At 50.2% G+C, this 21,922-nt stretch overlaps 2 protein-coding genes across 2 annotated transcripts in view; one reads left to right on the top strand and one right to left on the bottom strand.

Moving 5' to 3' along the window:
- Nucleotides 1-2,253, bottom strand: part of MINDY4 (MINDY lysine 48 deubiquitinase 4) — a 105,405-nt gene extending 103,152 nt beyond the window's left edge. Inside the window, exon 1 of the mRNA XM_007130014.4 lies at nucleotides 2,120-2,253. Coding sequence (XP_007130076.2) covers nucleotides 2,120-2,182 — 63 coding nt within the window. The 5' untranslated portion in view covers nucleotides 2,183-2,253. The remainder of the gene's footprint in view (nucleotides 1-2,119) is intronic.
- A 3,311-nt stretch (nucleotides 2,254-5,564) lies between these two features.
- Nucleotides 5,565-20,091, top strand: INMT (indolethylamine N-methyltransferase). The gene is given in 6 exon segments (XM_007130013.2): nucleotides 5,565-5,602; nucleotides 15,740-15,797; nucleotides 15,799-15,910; nucleotides 17,445-17,652; nucleotides 19,673-19,721; nucleotides 19,723-20,091. Coding segments are annotated over 6 exon segments (834 nt in total).
- The last annotated feature ends 1,831 nt before the right edge of the window (nucleotides 20,092-21,922 follow it).

Genomic DNA, 21,922 nt, shown 5'->3' on the forward strand with positions numbered 1-21,922 from the left:
GCCAGTCTGATCGTAGTCTTTCGTGAAAGGGAATAATTATACCTCTTTCAGGACTGTTATGAGGATTTGAGAAAATAAACAGGCATCTAGAAGGTACCTTGCACCACGATGGGCACTCTCTTGGTTAGAACCGCTCGGTACCTGCCTTTGTGCCAAGGCCTGAGGGGAGTACACAGGCTCTGCCCCGGAGCAGAAGGTGATGAGCAAAGCAGCCAACCTGAGCTGCAGTTCCAGCTCTCCATGACTTTCTGAATGACTGCAGGCAACTCCTTTCTCCTCTCGGGGCTTTAGTGTGCCCCGATGAAAAGTAGGAAGGAGAGGAGACCAAGTGAACCAGACCACTGCCAAGGTTCCACCCCGTTCAGGTGTCAGCTCTGTGGACCTGTCTAGTGCGTGAGACAGGCAGATGTATAAACTATGACATGAGCACCGATGAGCAAACCACAGACAAATAAGTCAGTTATTTCAGCCGCAGTTACCTGAGACATCTTGAAGGAAATGGAACTTGGGATGGGCCATGGGTGGAACAGGAAAAAGAAAGCATGTGAGAGAAGCTGGAAATGAGATTGGGCTTGTAAGGTGAGGTCAAGCTACAGGGGAGCCTTGGATATCAGGTGAGGTCTCTGGATTTCGTTTGTACTCGAGAAAGGATAGGCATGAGGAAAACTCTCAGAGAGTTTTGCTCGGTAGCCCAGACTTAAAAGAAACGATGGCCGTGGTCAGCCTCACAGGGTGTATCACTGATATCCCCTGTGTAGCCAGGACTAGGTGATGGCAGGTCAATTAGTCATAAACACAGAGCAGGTACAGTGAGGCCACATTGCATTTTAAATAAAAATACATTTTCAAAAAGCAAAGAAAGGGCTTCCCTGGTGGCGCAGTGGTTGAGAGTCCGCCTGCCGATTCAGGGGACACGGGTCCGTGCCCCGGTCCGGGAGGACCCCACATGCCACGGAGCGGCTGGGCCCGTGAGCCATGGCCGCTGAGCCTGTGCGTCCGGAGCCTGTGCTCCGCAACGGGAGAGGCCACAACAGTGAGAGGCCCGCGTACCGCAAAAACAAACAAAAAAAAGAAGCAAAGAAAGACACTTTCAAAACAGGTGCACATCAGAGATGGGGGAGGAGACAATGCTGAATGCCAACTATGTGCCAGATACAGTGGCTGGGACCTGCCCGTACATTATTATTAATCCTCATTATAAATCTGCCAAAAGTAGGTCTTATTATTCCTCTTTTACAGTTAAGGAAATCAAGGCAGTGAGTAAGGTACTCCAGCTTGAGCTGCTAATTAATAGCGGATATTTGAACTGTTCCCTCTGACTCCAAAGCACTTCCCTTTCCCCCATTCAAAACACTTTATTTTGTTTGTGTGTGTCTTTTAATGCCAGACAAGAGCCCATCGTCCCCGCCCAAAATGACACCAGGAGGAAACCAAACACATAGCAGGTGGTCAGCCTGGGTCAGCAGTGGGTGCTTTCCCTACACACCCATACACAGTGACCCCCAGAGACCTCTTGCCCAGCCTGCCTTCATCTCCACTGTCAGGGCAGGTGGGAGCCAAGGACCTCCCCAGCTTCTGAGTTCTCTGAAAACTCTCCTGGGACAAGACAATAGGAGAACTTAAAAACAAAACGACCTCAACGATTGAACTTCCCACTGATGAACAGGACTAAAAGGTTTGACTGGCAAGAACTTTTTTTAGCCCTTTGGATTTCCTTTGAGGGGAAGTTCTTTCCTAGTGGGATGTAAGCCTTGGGACTGGTTATGGAGGCCGGCGGCAAGGCCGGCCTGCTGGGCTCCCAGGGCCTCGTGGACTTTAGGGAAATGGAGAGGGCCCAGGCCCCTGGTTCGCGCGCCCTGGAGGGAGACGCCCGGGAGGACGGCCGCGGTCCTGCCCCGCTTTGCGGGAAGTGCACCGTGACAGAAATGGCTCCTGGGAAAGGTAGTTCCCCAGGCCCGGGAAAGTGGCGCTTGCATCGGGCATCTCTAGGGCAGGCAGCGGGCAGGGGAAGGGCTCCCTCCCCGAAGGTGCAGAGGTTGCAGGGGTGCCTCCAGACTGTTCCCCCCGCCACCCCCAAAATTGAGCAACTTCCCAGGGCTGTGAGGGCGGCGCCACATACCTTCCTGCTGAGGAACTCCCTGACCAGGGAGGCCGCCACCTCCTCCACGAACAGGCTGTCCATGCTCCGGTCTGCCCACGAGGCCGCAGCGCCGCGGCCCCAGATCCCGGGTCCGTTGCGGCCAGTATGGCCGCGTTGCCGTGGCGACGGTGTCATCAGAGCCGGAGAACTCCGCCCCTTCCCTGGGAGCGCGCGGGCTGGGAAGGCGGGAGGGAAAGGGCGGAGCAACCTTCAAACTTGCCCTGAGAGCTGGAGGCGGAACCCAGAAGGTACAAGCCCCGTGTATCCCGGGGATCAGGCCGGGGGCTCCGGGCTTGGGTCCTGGCACTGGCCCTGTGCATCTGGGTGGCCTAGAACAAGTCGCTGTTCCATTGGTCCTGGCACTGGCCCTGTCCATCTGGGTGGCCTAGAACAAGTCGCCGTTCCAATCTGAGTCGCATCTCACAAGGTGTGAATTGGGGAGAGTGCCTGGCTCCTGGTTCCTAGAGGAGTAAACCCACAGTGAAGTGGCCCCTAGAGGTCCACCCCCAGCACTTCAGCCGTCTCCTGGTTTCCCCCAGGCTGACTCACCTTGGTTGGCCTCCGCTGCAGGGATAAGGAGGCCCAGGACTCTCTGCTGACTTGGTGCTCAAATTACAGGATGAATCCCTGGCACCGTTGGTGCCTGCTTTCCCATAAGGAGACTGCCAGTTATTGAGCACCAGGCATTTACACACATTATCACATCTTTAATCCTACAACTTCCAGGCAAGGTGCTTACTATCGGCCCATTCTTTAAACCAAGACACTGAGATTCAGAGAGGTTAACACTGTGCTAAAGATCACACAACTAGGAACTGACAAGGCTAGGATTCCAACCAAACCCATGCCTTTGCCCAGTACCAGCTTCCCCAAACTCAGTCACTTGGGGACCACCTTCACAATCTCCGCCCCATCAGCACATCACCCAGTGTATTGGTTTGCTAGCACTGGTGTACAAAGTACCACACACTGAGTGGCTTAAATAACAGAAATGTATTCTCTCACAGTTCTGGAGGTTAGATGTCCAAGATCAAGGTGTCAGCAGAGTTGGTTCCTTCTGAGGTCTCTCTCCTTGGCATATAAATGGCCGCCTTCTCCCCGTGTCTTCGCATGGTCTTCCCCTGCATGTCTGTGTCCTAATCTTCTCATCTTAAAAGGATACCAGTCAACTGGATTAGGTCTACGCTAAATACCTCATTTTAACTTAATTACCTCTTTAATGGCCCAGTCTCCAGCTACACGTACATTCTGATGTACTGGGGGTTAGAACTTCAACATATGGATTTTGAGGGACACAATTCAGTCCATAAAACCTATACTGTTACTTACATATTATTGACTTTAAGCCAACATACATGCTTCTAGATTTATTTCAAAAGGAAAGTATGGAAATCCAAGATCACGGCACTGACAGATTCAGTGTCTGGTGAGGGCCTGCTTCCTGGTTCGTAGATGGCTATCCTCCTACTGCATCTTCACATGGCAGAAAGAGTGAGGGAACTTGGCGGGGCCTCTTTTGTAATGGAACGAATCCCCTCCAAGAGGGCTCCAGCATCATGACCTAAGCACTTCCAAAGGCCCTATCTCCTGATACCATCATGCTAGCAGTTAGGATTTCAATATATGAATCTAGGGGAAACACAAACATTAGACCATAACGATTACTTAAATAGTAGTATTTCAGCAAAAACTTGAAGAAAGACAGGATAAAAGCCATGCAGATACTCAGAGAAAGAGCACTCCAGGTAGAAGAAGCAAGTGCAAAGGTCCTGAGACAGCATCGAGCCTGAGTGCTTGTGAAACAGGGAGGCCAGGAGGGAATGAGGCAGCAAGACCCACTATGAAGGCCTGTGACTCTTGGAAGGACTTGAGCTTTTACTCTGAATTGGTTTTTGAGCAGAGGAGAGACAGGCCCTAAGCTAGGTTTTAACAGGGTCTCTCTGGCTTTGGGGTTGAGAATAGACTGTAGAGGGGTGAGTGTAGAAACAGAGAGTTGAGTTAGGAGGCAATTACAACAATCAGTAATCCAGGTAGATTTTAGGTTAGACATAGTGTGTGTGTGTGTGTGTGTGTGTGTGTGTGTGTGTGTGTGTTATACTTGCCTGACTGTGGGACTTTTTTTTTTACTACATTGGAATGGAATGGTTAAGCAAGAGAAGCACAAGAATGCATTGTATTTCCAGATACATAGCTGGCTCCTAGGGATACAATAACCTTAAGATAACTTTAAGATGCCACATGAAGGGGGACAATCCGGTCAGTATGGGAAGGGTGAAGGGTGTCCTGCCAGCAATCTGGAGGAGGGAGTGGATTGCATCATATATCCCATTTCTTGCAACAGATCCCAGCCAGTCATCCTGACTTTTTTGCATTGTGCTCCTGTGAGTTGGAGAATCCCACAGAGTACTGTAAGGGAGTCCAGCTCCCCTGCCAGAATGTGAATGGTGGTGGTCCTCAAAACTGACTCCTTACAATGAACATGCAGACATGTGACAAAAACATCATCAAAATAAAGACCCAACCATTATAAATACCTATAATCATTTTTTAATGCTTGTCCAAGTTCCATATAAGCATTTTTTAATGCTTGTCCAAGTTCCAAGTGGTTCCAGGATCCACCCCTGGAGCCACTAAATAAACCAGAGTTATAGAGCATGCAAACACAGTATCTCCACCCCACACACTGGCCTAAAACCAGCCTTAGCCAAGATGAGCGTTGGCCTCACTAGTGATAGGCAGTCATTTCATTTGCCTACTCAGAAATCCAATGGACTACTACTCACTGGGCTTAGCAATGGAATTGTGAAAGAGAAAGTTAACCCCCCAAAGATGGCATACAGCAGATCTCCATATAAACCTAAAACAAAGTAAACCAAAAAAATCATAATTTGTAGGAAATATAGATTCAGCATAGCATTTCAAAAATAAAAGCAAGGGAATGAAGACCACATGATTCAGGAGAGCAGCTGCCTCAGGAGTGGGAGGCAAGGGCTCTGGGTAAGGGAGAGCCACAAGGGTAAGTATAAGTAATTGTCAGTGTTCTGGGTGTCATGGGGACATTTGTTTCATAAGTGTTTGCTATAGTATTTCTATTGGTTCATTAGTTAATAAAAGATGGCCTTGCAGGGACCAGCGATGAGAAGATGTCATGAACCAAGGCGTATTATTAATTGATTCAATGCCCCTGAGGTCCAGAGGAAGTGGGGGAGGAAACGGGGGCTGAGGGACATTCAGTGGACTTTACATTGGAGGGACAATTTAGATGTCTTAGAACACAGAAAGGGTTCTGCGGGCATGCGTGCATGCATGTGTATAAAATCATATATATCACTGTGCAGCAGAGGCTCTATGCATCTGAGAATGAGCTCCTGCGTTTGTGTGAGTCTAACCATAGAAGTTTATGGGGTCCCTGATACTTCCCGGTATGCCGTTGGGCGCTGGTAGCAGGGTGCACCAGGCACGGTATGGGTCTTGCAACAGGGAGGTAGGCCTGCTGCATTGTTTTGTGCGAGTTTAAGGTCATGTAGTGCCTCCTCCAGGACACTCCAGAGAGGGAGCTGACTGAATGGATCCCCCTCCAACTTAGAGCCCCTTGAGGGCAGGGCTGGGCATTTCCCTGAGTCAGAAGTTTCCAGAGAACAGAAGCACACATGCTTGTCCCCGTGACCATGTCCTCCCAGGCTCAGGGAGGTGGGAGCACGGGTCTGACAAGGTGCAGCATGTCCGGACCAGCTGCGTTGGAAGGACGTTATGAAAGTCCTTTAATGATGTGACCCTCAGTCTTTCCCAACTGTTCCGGCCACCACTTCCAGAGGTCAGGACAAGGGGCCCAGCCCAGGCCACTGTCCTTGGCAACATGAAGGAACTGGCCACCTCCCAACCTCACCTCCTAGTCTCTACTCCCCAAGGCTACCAGCGTGAGACTGCAGAGGGAGGGAAAACCCAGGCCCCAGCCTGACTCGGGCAGGGCGCCGTGGGGCAGCCACAGCCCCGGTGAGGGTCTCAGCCTTTCAAGCCCACAGCATTCCAGACCCTCTCACTTTCCGAGTGATGGGGTCCAGCGGGCTGTGCAAGTATGTGCAGCAGGGCCATTCAGGCAGGCCTGCGTAGTGTGACCATCCAGGCACAGGGTGAGGGGAAAGCAGAGGCATCCAATGAAACTTTGAGCATGTGGCTACTTTAATCAAGAAGTATGTGTAATTCTCTTCCACATCTGTGATGGTTAATTTCATGTGCCAGTTTGGCTAGGCCATGGTACCCAGATATTTGGTTGAACATCAGTCTAGATGTTGCTCTGAAGGTATTTCTTTAGATAAGATTACCGTTTAAATCAGTCGACTTTGAGTAAAGCATATTACCCTACATAATGGGTTGGGCCTCATCCAATCTGTGGAAGGCCTTAAGAGGAAAAGACGGAGGCCCCTCGGGGAAGATGGCATTCTGTCTCCAGACTGCCTTTGTCTCAAGCTGCAACATTAATTCTTCCCTGGGTCTCCAGACTGCCAGCCTGCCCTGCAGATTTCTCTCTCTCTCATATATATATATATGTGTGTGTGTGTGTGAGTGTGTGTGTGTGTGAGTGTGTGTGTGTGTGTGTGTGTGTGTGTGTGTGTGTGTGTGTGTGTGTGTGTGTGTGTGTGTATGTATCCTACTACCTCCACACTCACTCTGAAATGGCCCTGAGAAATTCTTGAGCAAAGCTCCTTAGCACTGCCCAGATAAAAAAAGATGCCTTCTTCTCTGGGGAAAACTGCAGTCTCTGACAGTTACTCCACATCCTGATGCTTTCACCATTAAGTGCAGACCCCAGACCCTCAGACACAGTTGTCAGTCCCAACTTGTGAGTAGTTCCTGATTGAAACAATATGATGTCACCCTTTGGAAATCACAATATAATATCCCCTAAGAAAGCATTCTACATAAAAATTCTGGTCCAAGTAAATCAATGGAAAATTCCTCCAAAACACTGTGGCAAAATCCACTGATTGCCCACAGAATCCATTCTTTCCTTCCTTCGTGAAAATATATTTGGAGCAGGGCAAGTGGCTTCCCAGCCATACTGTATTTCCCAGCTTTTCTTGAAGCTGGATGTGGCCATGGAACTAAGTGGTCACCAGTGAGAGGGAATGAGAGGGCCAGCCCTTTAAGACTAGGCTCCACCTTTTCCAGACTCTTCACGCTCCAGCAAGCCAGAGCACAGCTGCACCTATGGGTGTGTGCTGTGACCATAAACACAAGACAACACCCTAGGGCAGTGATTCTCAAACTGTGGCCCCCAAAACACCAGCACCACCTGAGAAATTGTTAGAAATGCAAACTCTCAGTCCTTTCATCAGATCTACTGAATCAAAAGCTCTGAGGGTGGTGCCAGCAATCTGTATTAAACCAGACCTCTGTGTAATTCTGATGCTCACCTACGTTTGAGCACGCTTCCCTAGGGGGTGGCAGAAATAAGACAGAAGGCATCTGGTTCCCTGAATGACTACATGGAACAGAGTCACCAGGGGGCCTGGAATTCAGAGGCTTACAAGTAAGAGAAGTAAACTTCCATCTGGCTTGGGCTTTGTTTATTTATTTATTTGTTTGTTTTTATTTTTGGAAGTGGGGATGGGGGTGTCTTTTGTTACAGCAGCTTATCTTTTCAACCTAAATAATACAAACCTCCAGGAATGAGTAAAAACCTAACTGCAGGCAGTGGTCCCTCTCTCCAGGGTTTGCTAGACCAGGGCTTCCCCATGGGATCGTCCACACCAACCCACTGCAAATTCGGTGTGGGTGTGCTCAGATCATGACCTCCTTGGGCCTCAGGGCAGCTGGCTGAAACCTATCTGGCCAGAGATCACAGGCTGTACAGCCATGAGCAGCCTTCTCCATTTACCCCAATACACATTATCATTTTTGTGTATGCTCTGACACGAAAACTGCCCTGGGGAGGCCTCCTGCTCTTCCTAATGTTCCATCTTCTGCTTCTTGCTCTCCCTTCCCCTGCTTCTCTGACCTCTTAGTACACAGCAAGGTCTGGGGCTCTTGCTCTGATGGCCTGACTTGGGCACCCTGCTGCAGGGTGGCTATTGGAACATTCTCCTGAGCTGTGCCATGCTCCTGAGCTGATGGTCATTTGGGATTTTCCCTTCCACTCCAGTCTCCCTCAAGACAGGGGGATCCATTCTCAATTTTAAGTCAGTGCTTGGAGATTGTTGTAGGATTTCTTTTCTCCCAGGTTTCTCTGCCTGAGTCCTTTGCTCCAAAGGAGGCTGTTTGGAGCAGGTAGCTATCCGCACCACCCCAGGTCAACTCAGGTTCGGGGGTGGTTGCTTCATGGACCACTTCGCGTGCTGGCAGTTAATGTGATGGGTCTCAGGGACCAGAGCAAAAGAAGGCAGCCTAGAGCCCTCAGTCCTTTGCTTTTACTCCCATGCCTGATTATATTGGTTAGCATTAGGTTCAGCTGAGAGTGACAGACAAGGAGGACTTAATAAGGAAGCGCTCAAAGAATGATAGGAACATGTCAAAAGAACGCACAAGCCAGCTGAAAGGGACTCCTACTGGCCAAATCTGTGCATCAGAGTAAGCAATGACAATAATATAGATCATAACCCATTGAAGAGAAATAAGAATCCATGAGTCCATATTTACTGTAAGAAAGAAAGAGAGAGAGAGAAAGGAAGGAAGGAAGGTCGTTACATTTGTATGTCAACTAATAAATGTAGAAAACTGATAGAATTAACAAATCACATAGGCACCTTATGTATTTGCACAAAGGCACCTTATGTATTAGCAGCAGCCATGATTCCTGGGCTGTGTCTCTTCCCATTCAGGGCTAGAGTAGGATTGCCAGATAGAATACAGGACACCCAGTTGAATTTGAATTTCAGATGAACAAATAAGACTTATTTCAGATAAGTATGTCCTGTGCAATTTTGGGAACACACTTACCCTAAAAAAAAATGTATTTTGTTTCTCTGAAATTCAATTAACTGAGCTTCCTATATTTTTATTTGCCAAATCTGCCAGCCCCAGTCTGGAGGCAGTGGTATACTCAAACTGACGTGTATCATTTGAGAGCCAACTGCTAAATTTTTAGGAATTTTCCGAGCCGATTGTTAAACCACTGGGAGCTTGAAATCAACCATGGTGGGAGTATTTACACCATGGAAACTGCAGTCATCACAAATCAGTGCTTTTCTTTTTTTAGAACTGGTTGTGAAACATTTACCAATTCTCCACTGTCTAGAAGCTTCCTTGTCTTTAACATACTGAGTCAAGACTCTGAAACCGTGTCCGTGGGTGCTCTACAGTTGCATGGGAGGCACACACCCAGGGCCACCAGGGAAGGCAGCCTCACGGGGACCGATGGTACCAGAAGCACTTCCTGCCCAGGGACTACCTGGCCATCTACTATGGCTTCAGCTGCAGCCTGTAGTCCAAGGCCGAGAGGCTCAAGTTTAACCTGGAGTGTCTCCACAGGACCTTTGGCCGGTGAGCAGAGGGGCCACTTTTGGCAGCCCCTTGAGCATCTCTCCAGGGACCCAGGTGGGGGATGGGGGAAAGGTGTCCAAGGCCGCCAGCCGGGGTGGAAGCCTGGTCTTCTCTAGGGGCTGCAGGGAGTGGGGGTTGAGGTGGGGGGCTTGCTGGGGCCCGTCCCTGTCTTTGGGCAGGTGTTATGCAGGAGGTGGGGGGCTGTCTCCCCACAGCTCTGGAGCTGCATGCTGGACCAGAAAGCAGGAAATGCAGTGAGGAGAGTACAGCACCTGTTCCCAAGCACTCTCCGTTAGCCCCTAGATCTTTGGGGTGGGGCAAGGAAAGCTCTCAAGGTCGTCAAGCCCAGCCCTGCCCTGGCACAGCCAGGCCTCAGAGACCCCGAGATGGCCAAGGGCAAACAGTGGGATTGTGGCCGAGTCAGGATATGGCTGTAAGGAGGGTCGGGAAAAGCCCTACACGGGGCGTTAGTAGTGCTGGGTGGAGTCTCAGTCCTGCCCCAAACCTACTGGCGGGACCTTCAGCCTCCAAGGGCCTCAGCTGAACCATCTGTAAAAGGTCTCGAGGCATCTGCCTGCCTCCCAGTCATAACTGTCCCCCACCTCCGGTGACACGGTGATTGGGCAATGGCCTCTAGACTCTCGTGGCCATGACGTCACTCTGCACAGTTGATTGGGGAACAGTGCGGGGGAGTGTCCTGCTGAGGAGGCAGGAGAAGTTTAAGAGGCGCAGGAGGGTTGGTCGGAGAACAGCCTGGCCAGGTGTGACCCCCCAGGCTGAGAGATGGCCCCAAGCCCAGGCTCCGGGCAACATGTTGGAAGTCACACTTCATTGCAGTTTCCAGGCCACCCTCAACTCAGCCTTGGGCCATTTTCCCAGGTCATCTCCTTCTCAGCCCAGCTGCCTGTCCCTGTCTTCCCTCCCAGAGGAAGCCACCCAGGAAAGGCTGGACATGCAGGGGAGGCTCCCAGTTGGCCTTGAACCTAAAGGCCCTACCCCCAGAATGGCCTCTCTGAACACTTCAGCCAGAATCTTCTCCAGACTAGGCCTGGGGCTCCTGTTTTCTGTCCAGGAGGGCAGCGGTTACACTCTTGACTGGAAGATATTGGGCCGATTGTTTAATCTTTCTCAGACTCAGTTTTCTAATCTAATTAGTCTAATTAGGGTTCTCCAGAGAAACAGAACCAACAGGCTGTGTGTGTGTGCACATAAAAAATATATATAAAGAGGTTCAGTTTAAGGAGTTGGCTCACTCAATTACGGAGTATTATGGAGGCAAAGTCCAAAATCTGCAGGGTGGACCAGCTGGAGAACCAGAAAGAGGCAATCCAATAGCCGGTTCAAGTCTGAAAACCATCTGCTGGCAAAATTCCCTCTTGCTCAGGGGAGGTCAGTCTTTTGCTCTATTCAGGATTTCAGCTGATTGGATGAGGCCCTCCCACATTATGGAGGGCAATCTGCTTTACTCAAAGTCCCCCAATTTAAATGTTAATCTCATCCAAAAACACCCTCCCAGAAACATCCAGGATAATTTCTGACCACATATCTGAGCACCAAGGCTCAGCTAATTTGACACACAAAATTAACCATCACAGTACTCCAGGGCGAGTAGCAGGGAGGAGCCATTATCCTAGAGCTGAGACAGAGCTGTACGGAGAGGACCTCCTGCAGGTGCTGACAGCAAAGGAGCTGAAGAATAAATACCCAGGGCTTCCCTGGTGGTGCAGTGGTTAAGAATCTGCCTGCCAATGCAGGGGACACGGGTTCGAGCCATGGTCCGGGAAGATCCCACATGCCGTGTATGCAACTAAGCCTGCGAGCCACACTACTGAAGCCCGCACGCCTAGAGCCCGTGCTCTGCAACAAGAGAAGCCACAATGAGAAGCCCACGCACCGCAACGAAGAGTAGCCCCTGCTTGCCGCAACTGGAGAAAGACTGGGCGCAGCAACAAAGACCAAAGCCAAAAATTAATTAATTAATTAATTAATTTTTTTTTTTAAAAAAAGAGAGACAAGTTTCCTTAAAAAAAAAAAAAAGAATAAATACCCAGACTCCCTCTCCTACCTCCCCACAATATCCTGCAAAATCCGTTAGAAATCCAGAGGGCAAGGGAGTCACTAATACAGTCCACATGAGTCAGCCTTCTGGGGCTCACAAGAGATGGAGAAGGATGGAGAGTGGATAGTGAGAGACACATAGAAGATGCCCAGCTTAGCATCTATTAACATTTCCAGAATTGAACTGAGGACATCTATGAACCCAGAACCCCAGCAATGGGATGTGGGCATCCAGGGGTCTGCCCAGGTGGGGTGAGAGGAGACCACTCTTTCATTCATTCTGCTGCAATTGGATGTCCTTGAATGAACAGACGAGGCCCACCTCAACTCAGGGCCTCCAGTGACTCTTGCTGCCCAAAGGAATGGATCCAAACCCCCTGGCATTCCAGAGCCTCTACCCTCTGGCCTCCACCAGTTCCATCCTCTCCATCCCAGCACACATCCTGACTCTAGCCTAACCAGGGGCCTTCACAGCACTAGGGTAATCTGCTCAAAGTCAAGTCTTTTATGGATGTGTTCTAAAGAAGCGTTTCTCAATCTCAGCTCCACTGACATTTCAGGCCAGATAATTCCTTATTGGGGTGGGGGACCCAACTGTGCATTGAAGGATCTCTGGCAGCATCCCTGGCCTCCACCCACCAGATGTCAGTAGCACCCAGTCTCCACCTGTGACAACCAAACATGTCTCTAGACTTGGCCAGATGATCAAGGGAGGAAAGGAGGCAAAGTCACCCCTGGGAGAGAACCACTGTCCTAAGGTTTGCCTTCATCAATTTGACAATATTTTGTTGATGCCAGGGCTGTCTCAGTCCCTTTTAAGAATGTCTGCATCATCTTAAACATCCTTCTATACTGTGACTTTTGAATAACTCAGGAAAATTTCCATTTAAGAAGACTTCTGCCTTAATTTCAAACACAGGAGCACATTTTCAAGCTATCAAGAAAATAAACTGCTTGAGAGTCGACCAGCTGAGAAAAGAATCAATCTCATTCTCCAGATTAGGAAAACTATCATCTCAGCATCTCCCGCTCTGATACCCCTGTTACCTTTCTTCCCACATGAGCCTGTGGGGTGAAGAAATGAGTCCAGAACTTGCAGGGGCAAACAAGACTTTTCTCTAGTGAGTTGTAAGCAGGCACACAGAGCCTCATCTCATACCAAACACCAAAATAAAGGCTAAATATCTTTTTAAAACCATCACAGAAGCTATCACAATTGGATAGCTATCAGATCTCTGGACATGGAAGGATTTTCAAAGCTTAGATAGAAACAAGCCCAAAGGAAAAATAATTTAACACATTTTATTAAAGAAAAATTAAATATTTGTCCTGAAACAATAAACAGCAAAAGCATTGTTTTCCTTAGAAAAATAATTTGGCAAGTATTTACCTAAATTATTTGTACAAAAAGTTTTTAAAAAATTGATCCATTAACCTTATGTCTAGGAATCCAGCCCAAAGCCAGAATCCAAACTACAGAAAAAGCTTATTGCATGAGGATATTAATTATAAGATTATTTATAACAGTGAACACCTGTAAGTCTCTTACCTGTCAACCACTTGGGCAGCAGTTAAGTCAAGTTACTTGGATTCTGTGTACTGTTTATTAGGCAGCACTAAAAACTGACATTACCAGCTCATTTAGAGTGATACAGAGAAGGGGTGCTGACCCCGTGCTGGGACAACCAAGCAGGCATGCGGGGCACACACGGTGACTCTACGGCCCTGCAAAACCACTGCAGGTTCACGTGTCTGGGGGCACATTGATAACAAGAAACCCTGCGACAAATATGATACACTCAGTGTCACCAATGATTTTAACCCTCCTAGAATTTATGTTAATTGAGTCTGAATATAACATACTTTTTTAACAAATTGGAGAGACGTCTAACTTTATTTTCTTCCAACTGGACAGGCAGTTGTGCCATCACCATTTATTATATAATCGACCCTTTTCTCACTGAGTGGAAATACCACAAGTACAGGTTCTAGTAATATCAGAAGAGGGGGAAATTTGCACTGAAAACAATAAAATAGAGTTTCTATTCTGTTGAAACTCAAAAACCTGAAAAATAAATGTTGATTCTGGGTGGTAGGACTTGGGGCTGTGCAGCTCACATCACTGCGGCCTCAGTATCACCTGGGAACCAGAATCTGCATTTAGCCGGGTCCCCAGGCTATTCCCAGGCACACTAGTTTGAGCAGCACAGCTAAAGGACCTGGATAGACTGCGTAGTATGATGGGGAGAGAATAAGGTTTGGAGCTGGTCTTTATTTTGGCTTTGGACATGGGCCTTGAATCTGTACCTAGACCTAGACTTGCTGCCAGGACCCCCTTGGGAAAAGGCCTGTCACCTTCATCCTCCTCGTCTCCAACGGGAGGGGAGAGGGTCTCAACATCCTCTCTACTGATTGTTGTGAAGATGGCAGCAAAGGAGGGTGGGGGACACACCTGGCACATGTTACAGGCCAGGGCCCCAGACTTGCCCATTTGCAAAACACACTACAGTTTGCTACCTGAAACCTCTGCTCTTAGGTGAATTTTTTAAAATTTATTTATTTATTTATTTGTTTATTTTTGGCTGTGTTGGGTCTTCGTTTCTGTGCGAGGGCTTTCTCTAGTTGCGGCGAGCGCGGGCCACTCTTCATCGCGGTGCGCGGGCCTCTCACTATCGTGGCCTCTCTTGTTGCAGAGCACAAGCTCCAGACGCGCAGGCTCAGTAGCTGTGGCTCATGGGCCTAGTTGCTCTGCGGCATGTGGGATCTTCCCAGACCAGGGCTCGAACCCGTGTCCCCTGCATTGGTAGACAGATTCTCAACCACTGCGCCACCAGGAAAGCCCCTTAGGTGAATTTTTTTTTTTTTTTTTGTGGTACGCGGGCCTCTCACTGTTGTGGCCTCTCCCGTTGCAGGGCACAGGCTCCGGACGCGCAGGCTCAGCGGCCATGGCTCACGGGCCCAGCCGCTCCGTGGCATGCGGGATCTTTCCGGACTGGGGCACGAACCCGGGTCCCCTGCATCGGCAGGCGGACTCTCGACCACTGCGCCACCAGGGAAGCCCTAGGTGAATTTTTGAAAGAGATCTGGCAACACTTTTTTATATAAAACTTTTATTTTGAGATCATGTAGATTCACATGCAGCTATAGAAATAATACAGAGAGATCCACGTATGCTTTACCCAGTTTCCATAATGGTGGCATCTTTCAAAACATAGTAAATATCACAACCAGGATATTGTCACTGATACAACCCACTGCTCTTATTCGTCTTTTCCTAGTTTTACTGGTAGTCATATGTGTGTGAGTGTTTTCGTGTGTGTGCGTGTGGGTGTGTGTGTGCACAAATTCTATGCAATTTAATCACATGTTGTGTTTATGTATGCTAATAGTTTTTAAATGATTTGTGCAAACAGAGGCTTCCCAACCTTTTCAGGGGCCCTGGTTAAGTTTACTTTTACCCTCAGCAAAATAAAGGATTGATTAAGCAAATAGAGTAAACAGGATTGAAGACAGGAGGAAATATTTAACCAAGTTCAGGACAAACTATTTTCAAGATCAAGCTCACTGACCTCAGTCAGTGAAATCTTAGCCACCTCTGCATCCTGTTTTCCACCCTACGGGTTTTTCCTTTCTTCGTCTCATTTTTCCACCAGTCCCAAAGAGGGAAGCATCCTTGACCTATTTCAGATGCTTGGTCTCTCTGTGTCTTTGTCCATCTGTGTCTCTCTCTTAGTTCTGTGGCGCTGTCCCTCTGCTTCATGCTCTCCCACCCTTAACCCTCACCAGCAGTACGTACATTCAAAACATCACCTCTCAGGAGCCAAATACTGAGAACCCCCAGGAGCACCTGTTGGCCACCCTGTTGCATTTCTGTGTTGAGATAATTATCAAACAGATAAACTCCGGCCAGAAAAGCCAACATCGTGGCCTGACTCCAACTATGTGGAATCTGAGCTCCTCCCTGGGCGGGAGGGTCTGTCTAAGAAGATTATGAAACTCCTGATGGGAAGAGGCAGGGAGAGGAAAGTGGATATAACAGGACTGCAGCAATGGGAAACACAGCCAGGTCCCAGCTAGAACGGAGGGCAAGCTGTACACGGGAGAGGACTACAAGAAAGAGTTTTGACTCCCAGGACTTCTTAAAGATGTACTACACCTTCGATTCAGGCACCGTAGCTGAAAATGAAATCTTGAAATTTAACCTGAAAAACCTCTTTGAAACCTTCTCTTCCGGTGAGTGTCCGGTCTCCATTTCAGGGAGAGACAGGGCTGCACCTGACAGAAAGAGCTGCCGGTGGCAGGGGACCTGTCCTCTGGGACACTGCTCACCAAGGTTGTTGCAAAGGCAGCTCAGCCTGTGAACCCATGAGGACCTCTGCTGGGTGGCCACTGAGCGGGACCTAAGCACTGGCCTTAGAAGCCAAAGAGCCAGGCTTGAGTCTATGACAGTCAGTCTCAGTTTCTTCCCCCTGTGAAATGGGAAGGTAACTCCTGAGCTGTAGGGCTCACAGGCTCGTGCTGGAGGGGATTTGAGCCAACAGACACGAGCACACTGCCTGCATCTGACTATCTCTGCCTGTCTTCCCTTAAAGCCGGGCTTTGTAGCCTTGGCTCATGAATCCCCTTGAAAATCTGAGGAAAGCTCTGGTGCACAGGCATGCGTGCGCGCGCGCACACACACACACACACACACACACACACACACACAGTCACACTCCTAATCTTTTACTCAGAATTAAGAGAGTTCATGGATACACAAAGCCAAACCACAGCTCAGTTTACAAAACCCTGCTCTTGGGAGTCAGGCTGGGTGATCAGCAGGGATTATCGCCCAGGTTCCTCAGTGCACACAAAGAGAGGCTGAGGTGGGAAAGAGGGGGGTGGCCAGCCCAGGTCAGACTGCCAGTCAGTGGCAGCAGCAAACTTCAAGATCAGTTAACGCAGGGCTGCCATGCACAGTTGGGCAGGGAGTATACTGAACAATTAGGGGTTACTTAGTCACTCAGCAAACATTGCTTTACTATGTAATCGGTGCCAAGAATGGTATATTAAGCAATGTCCACAAAAATACAGAGGAAAGAAAGCTTAAGGCTCACAGAGACATCTGAGGAGACTTTCTAGAGAAGGGACTGGCACTAAGCCTTGAAAAATAGATAGGTGTGTTTCAATGGAGAGCAGAGGAGGAAGGAAGCAGGGAGAAGAGGGCAGTGCACTTAGTGCTACTCTGAGGCAAAGATCCTTCCCCTCAACTCATCATGGATCCCCTTGCCTCCCATGATTGGCTGAGCCAGTTTTGAACCCGCTGGCTCAGGTCTTATCCCTTATCAGAAGCTCTGTCTTCTGCAACAAAGAGGTGGGAGAGTGGGCCATGGGGGGGGTCACTCTCACCATTGTTTTAAACCCAGAGTTAGAAGACTGTTGGAAATAAACCAGTTCCAACCAAGAAGTCAATCTGAAACCTGCCCAGAAGTGCAGAACTTGTCCTATCAGGCCTCTGGTATCAACCCTTGGGGCAGCAGGGGGACATGGTGTGTGCTAGGCTGTGCCCCACCCACCAGCTGTCACCCCCTGAGCCCCAGGCGTGGGGGTCTGGACTCCCCACACAGCCTGGCTGCTACCCAAGGCAGGGTCGGGTCCCCTGTGAGCCACCCTCCCCTGCTGGCAAGCCCTGGGGCAGGGCAGAGCCTGGCATCTCCATCCACCACAGCTGGGCGTGGAGTAGGGTGTCCCCCGCTCCCACGCACCTGGAAAACACTGTCTCCTGCAGCAGGAGTGAGAGGTGACGTCCTGATCAACACTGGCCCAGGGCCCACCATCTACCAGCTGCTCTCAGCCTGTGAAGCCTTCTGGGAGATCATCGCTTCAGACTACTCAGGGCAGAACCCCCAGGAGGTGAAGAAGTGGCTGAAGAAGGAGCCAGGGGCCAACGACTTGTCCCCAGCCATGCAATACGTGTGTGAGCTGGAGGGAGACAGGTACCCACGGCCACCATCCTTCTCAGATGAGGTCTCCCCATCACCCGCAGGCCAGAGCCTAAACCTGCCACCCTGCTTCACCTGCCATTTCCCTACAGGTTCTTCCTGACCTGGGTCTCTGACCCAGAACACCTCCCTCTCTTTGAGTGAGTCCTGCCTCCAGCCTCAGAGCTGCCTGTGCTCTTAGCTTTGGTTGCCCTACTGGGCTCTCCATACTTTGTATCCCATCCATCCTGCAGGACCAGCTTCAGTCCCACCTCCTCCTGGAAGCCTCCCCTGATTGCTCTAGCCCACACACATCTCACTTTCCTCTGGTGCAGCTTCTCCTTAACCCTAATGTTGGAGGGAGACTTGTTATGGGAAGACATGGGCTTCAAGGAATCCCCCTGAAGCACTCTTACAAAATCCCACAGACCAACAGCACTGACCCCTCCAGGCACCTTCCCCATCCAATTCACAGAGAGGGAACCCATCTACCAGAGCCCCAGGGGGGACAGGCAGGAGGCTGGCCCTGATTTTGCAGCTGAAGAAACTGAGGCCTAGACATGGAGAGTGGCCTCTAGGCCACCTTAGAGCCAGGACAAAGATCAGAGTTTAAATTCCTGACCCATCCTTGGGCCATGGGGCTCTGACCTAGTTATAGGTAGGGGCAGCCTGAAGTGGGACAGAGCTGGAGGGTCTCTAAGCACAGGGTCTCCACATCAACCCAGCCTGGGCTTCATTCATTCCTGTCATCATTCACGGAGAGCATTCTGATGGTCACGCCTGCTTCTAGGTACTGGGACTATTACAGTGAACAGATAAAGTCTCAGCCCCAAGAAGCTCACATTCTAGTAGGGAAGACAACACAACCAAGCTAGATAGAGGTAGATATTCAGGGAAAAACAAGTGTTCTAGAGAAGAATCTTCAGCTGAGTAGAGGCCTACAAGAGGTAGGGGTGCTGTGTTAGGTGGAATGGTGTCTTAATCACCTTGGGCTGCCATAGAAATGCCATAGACCCAGTGGCTTAAACAAAGACATTCATTTCTCACGGTTCTGGAGACTGGAAGTTCAAGATCAGGTCTGGTGAGGGCCCTTTTCTTGGCTAGTAAACAGCCGTCTTCTTGTTGTGTCCTCACAAGAAGGAAAAGGAAAGTCAGCAAGCTCTCTAGTGTGTCTTCTTTTAAAAGGCACAAATCCCACCATGAGAGGCCCCACCCTCATGATCTCATCTACCTCTAATTACCTGCCAAAGGCTTCATCTCCAAATACCATCACATTCATGTTAGGGTTTCAGCATATGAGTACGAGGGGGGTACAATTCCCTCCACAGTAGATGGTAAGAGGAAGCCTCTCCAAGGAGGAGCCCTCAGAGCAGCTTCCTGGGTGAGGTGAAGGAGAAAGGATGTGAAGATCTGGGGAAAGAGAGTGTCAGGCAGAGGGGACAGCAAGGGCCAAGGCCCAGCAATGGGAAAGAGCATGTTTAACAAAGCATATTTAAAGGGTCAAGGGCTGCAGAGAGGAGGCATGCGGATATGATGCTTAATGGGTACAAAGTTTCAGTATGGGGTGATAAAAAATTTTGGAAGCAGACAGTAGTGATAGTTGCACACATTGTTAATGCAATTAATGCCCCTGAATTGTACATTTAAAGTGATTTAAATGGCAAGTTTTTGTTATATATATTTTACAACTTGAAAAATTAATAAGGCAATATATCAAAAATTGAATTATTTTGATTTATCAAGAAGAAAGATAAATAGAAGGAGAGGAAGGAGGAAGTGGACAAAGAGGAAGAAGGAAGAATCAAATGTCAAATCCCCTGTCACCTACCAGCTGTGTAGCCTTGAGCAAATCACTCAACCCTCTCTGTGCCTCAGTTTCCTCATCTGTATAATGGGGGAAATACGATCTCCCTCAAAGAGTTGCTCAACAGGTTAAATTATGGGCCTTGCCCATAGGGAGCCCCTGCATAGGGGTCGAGGGGTGGAGGGATGTTGTCATAATTTTCATCATCACCTCCATGACCCTCCCCCACAGGAGCAAGCGGCAGGAGAAGGAGGCCCGTCTCCGAAGGACAGTCATGCGGGTTACTGAAGTGTGACGCGAACCAGCCACACCCACCGGGGCCCGCCCAGGTGCCACCAGTTGACTGCATGCCGACCCTGCTGGCTCTGGAGCGCGCCTGCCATGACGTGGACACCTACCGGGCGGCCGGGAGAGGCCTGGTCAGCCTGCTGAAGCCGGGCGGGCACCTAGTCACCGCGGTAGCCCTGCGCACCCAGCACTACATGGTGGGCGCCAAGAAGTTCTTTGGGCTCCACCTGGAGAAGGAGACGGTGGAGAAGGCTGGCTGCCAAGTGCTGAGGTGCCAGTACTCCCCCGTCAGCTACTCAGAGACCCACTGCATCAATGAGGGCATCTGCTTTGTGGTCGCCCGCAAGGGTCCTGGGGCCTGAGGCCAGCCTGGCAGAGAGGGCCTGCCCCAGAAAGGAAGTCAGGGCCAGCGTTTCTTAGAGTCTCACTCCACAGCCCCCTAATGCAGGGCCAGCCTGAACTCTACCTCTTCATTCTTATTACTATGTCCCAAGATCACAGGTGAAAAGCAGGGTCTCCCTGCCCCCAGCCCAGGGATCTGTCCCCCACACCCTTTTCTGGCTCATACTGCACCAAAAAATCAGGAAAATAAAGTGACTTAGCTAGATATTGTCTTAATTTGGTTCCTCCCCCCACCCCACCCCCGAAGCAGACCCTCAGACAAGGATTTGAGAGCAAATAGTCTATCTGAGAGAGGATCCCAGGAAACACCAATAGGAGCGTGGGAAGGAAAGCAGGGAAGGCAGGCAGACAGCCCGGTAATAAAGGGTGTGTCATCAAGCCCATCACCACTGCGGGCAACTGGAGATCACCTGTCGGGGGGCTTCAGAGTCGCCCCACTCCAGGAAGTTGTGGCATTTGTCCACCAACTCCCAGAGTCGTGGTTGAGGGCTGCCCAGGATGCATTAATTGGCCAAGATTTTTGAGCCTGCCTATCATGCGCAACAGGGAGAGACACTCAGACAAAGACTTGCAGGGCTGGTCCCTGGAAGTTGGAGGGTGGGGCTGGTCTGGGCAGCCTGGCCCTTCTGCTGGAGGAACAGGACCTCAGGTTCTCAAAGCCCAAAGGCATCTGCAAGAACTAGATGATTTCTGGGCCAAACTCCTATTCCCCCTTGGGTGGGAAAACCAAGATCTGGGAGGAGAGGTGACTGGTTCCTGATGGCTCAGTGAGTCCACTGCAGAGCCAGAGCCGGAGCCGCGGGCCAGGTTGGGATGGACCTGGATGGGGGGTGGAGCTGCCAGGAGAGGGTACACAGTGAGACCTGGAGAACCCGGGGGAGGCAGGGGCCTGTACCCAGCCCATGGACTCTGTGCCCCTCATTCTTTCTTCCTCAGGTAACCCCATGGGCCCAGTACCCTGGGCTTAGGAGGGCAACCGGAGGTCCAAGGCAGCTCCCCCAGAATATCTGTGAAGTGAGGTTACTATGGACCTGGCAGGTGTTGGAGCCCCAGGAAGTGGTCAGCTGAACTAGGTCAGGCAGGGCAGGGAGTCAGGCTGCTCCTTCCCTATCAACAAGAAAACAAGCTCTTGGAGCTTTGGGAAGACCTGGGTTATAGCCCTAGAAGAAACTTCACGAAGTCGTGTGTCTCTCGAGACACTCCTTGCCCACACAACCGGCCAGCTCACATCCCAGCCAGCTCCTGACTCTGGGCTGACATGTTCTCTTTGGGGTGTGGGAGAGTGTTGGCCTTTCTCCACCAAAGCCTGGCTCATATGAAGCCCTTCATGCTCTCTGACCTATGGCATGGGCCCCTCACAGCTCCCAGTGTCTACATTAGTCCATGCTCCATCAAGCAGTCTCCCAGAGCAAATGCAGTCAAGCCTCTGCCCTGCTGGAACCGTGGGCCTCGGGAAAAGTTCCCAACAGGTAATGGCCCACGAGGCTCTCCACAACCTGGCTGCTGCCTCGTGTCGTGCAGCCAGCACGCAGGGCTCCCTGAACGTCCAGCCACCTCCCACCTGTACGTCCTCGCTACAGAAACTCATTCTCTCTCCTCCAGCCCATGCCCCAGCTCTGAACGGCTTCCAACAAGGGGTCCAGGACACAGCAGTGACAGGGAGAAGGACTGAACCAGGACTCTTCACCCAGACAAAAGAGCAGCCTCCATCTGCTAACCTGCTGCTAAAGCCCAGTGTTTTCCAAACTGCTTCTATTGTGTTCTTGGGGGTCCCTGAGCCTTAAGGCAGAG

The sequence above is a fragment of the Physeter macrocephalus genome, chromosome 5, assembly GCF_002837175.3.
Source record: "Physeter macrocephalus isolate SW-GA chromosome 5, ASM283717v5, whole genome shotgun sequence".
Taxonomy (NCBI): Eukaryota; Metazoa; Chordata; class Mammalia; order Artiodactyla; family Physeteridae; genus Physeter; species Physeter macrocephalus.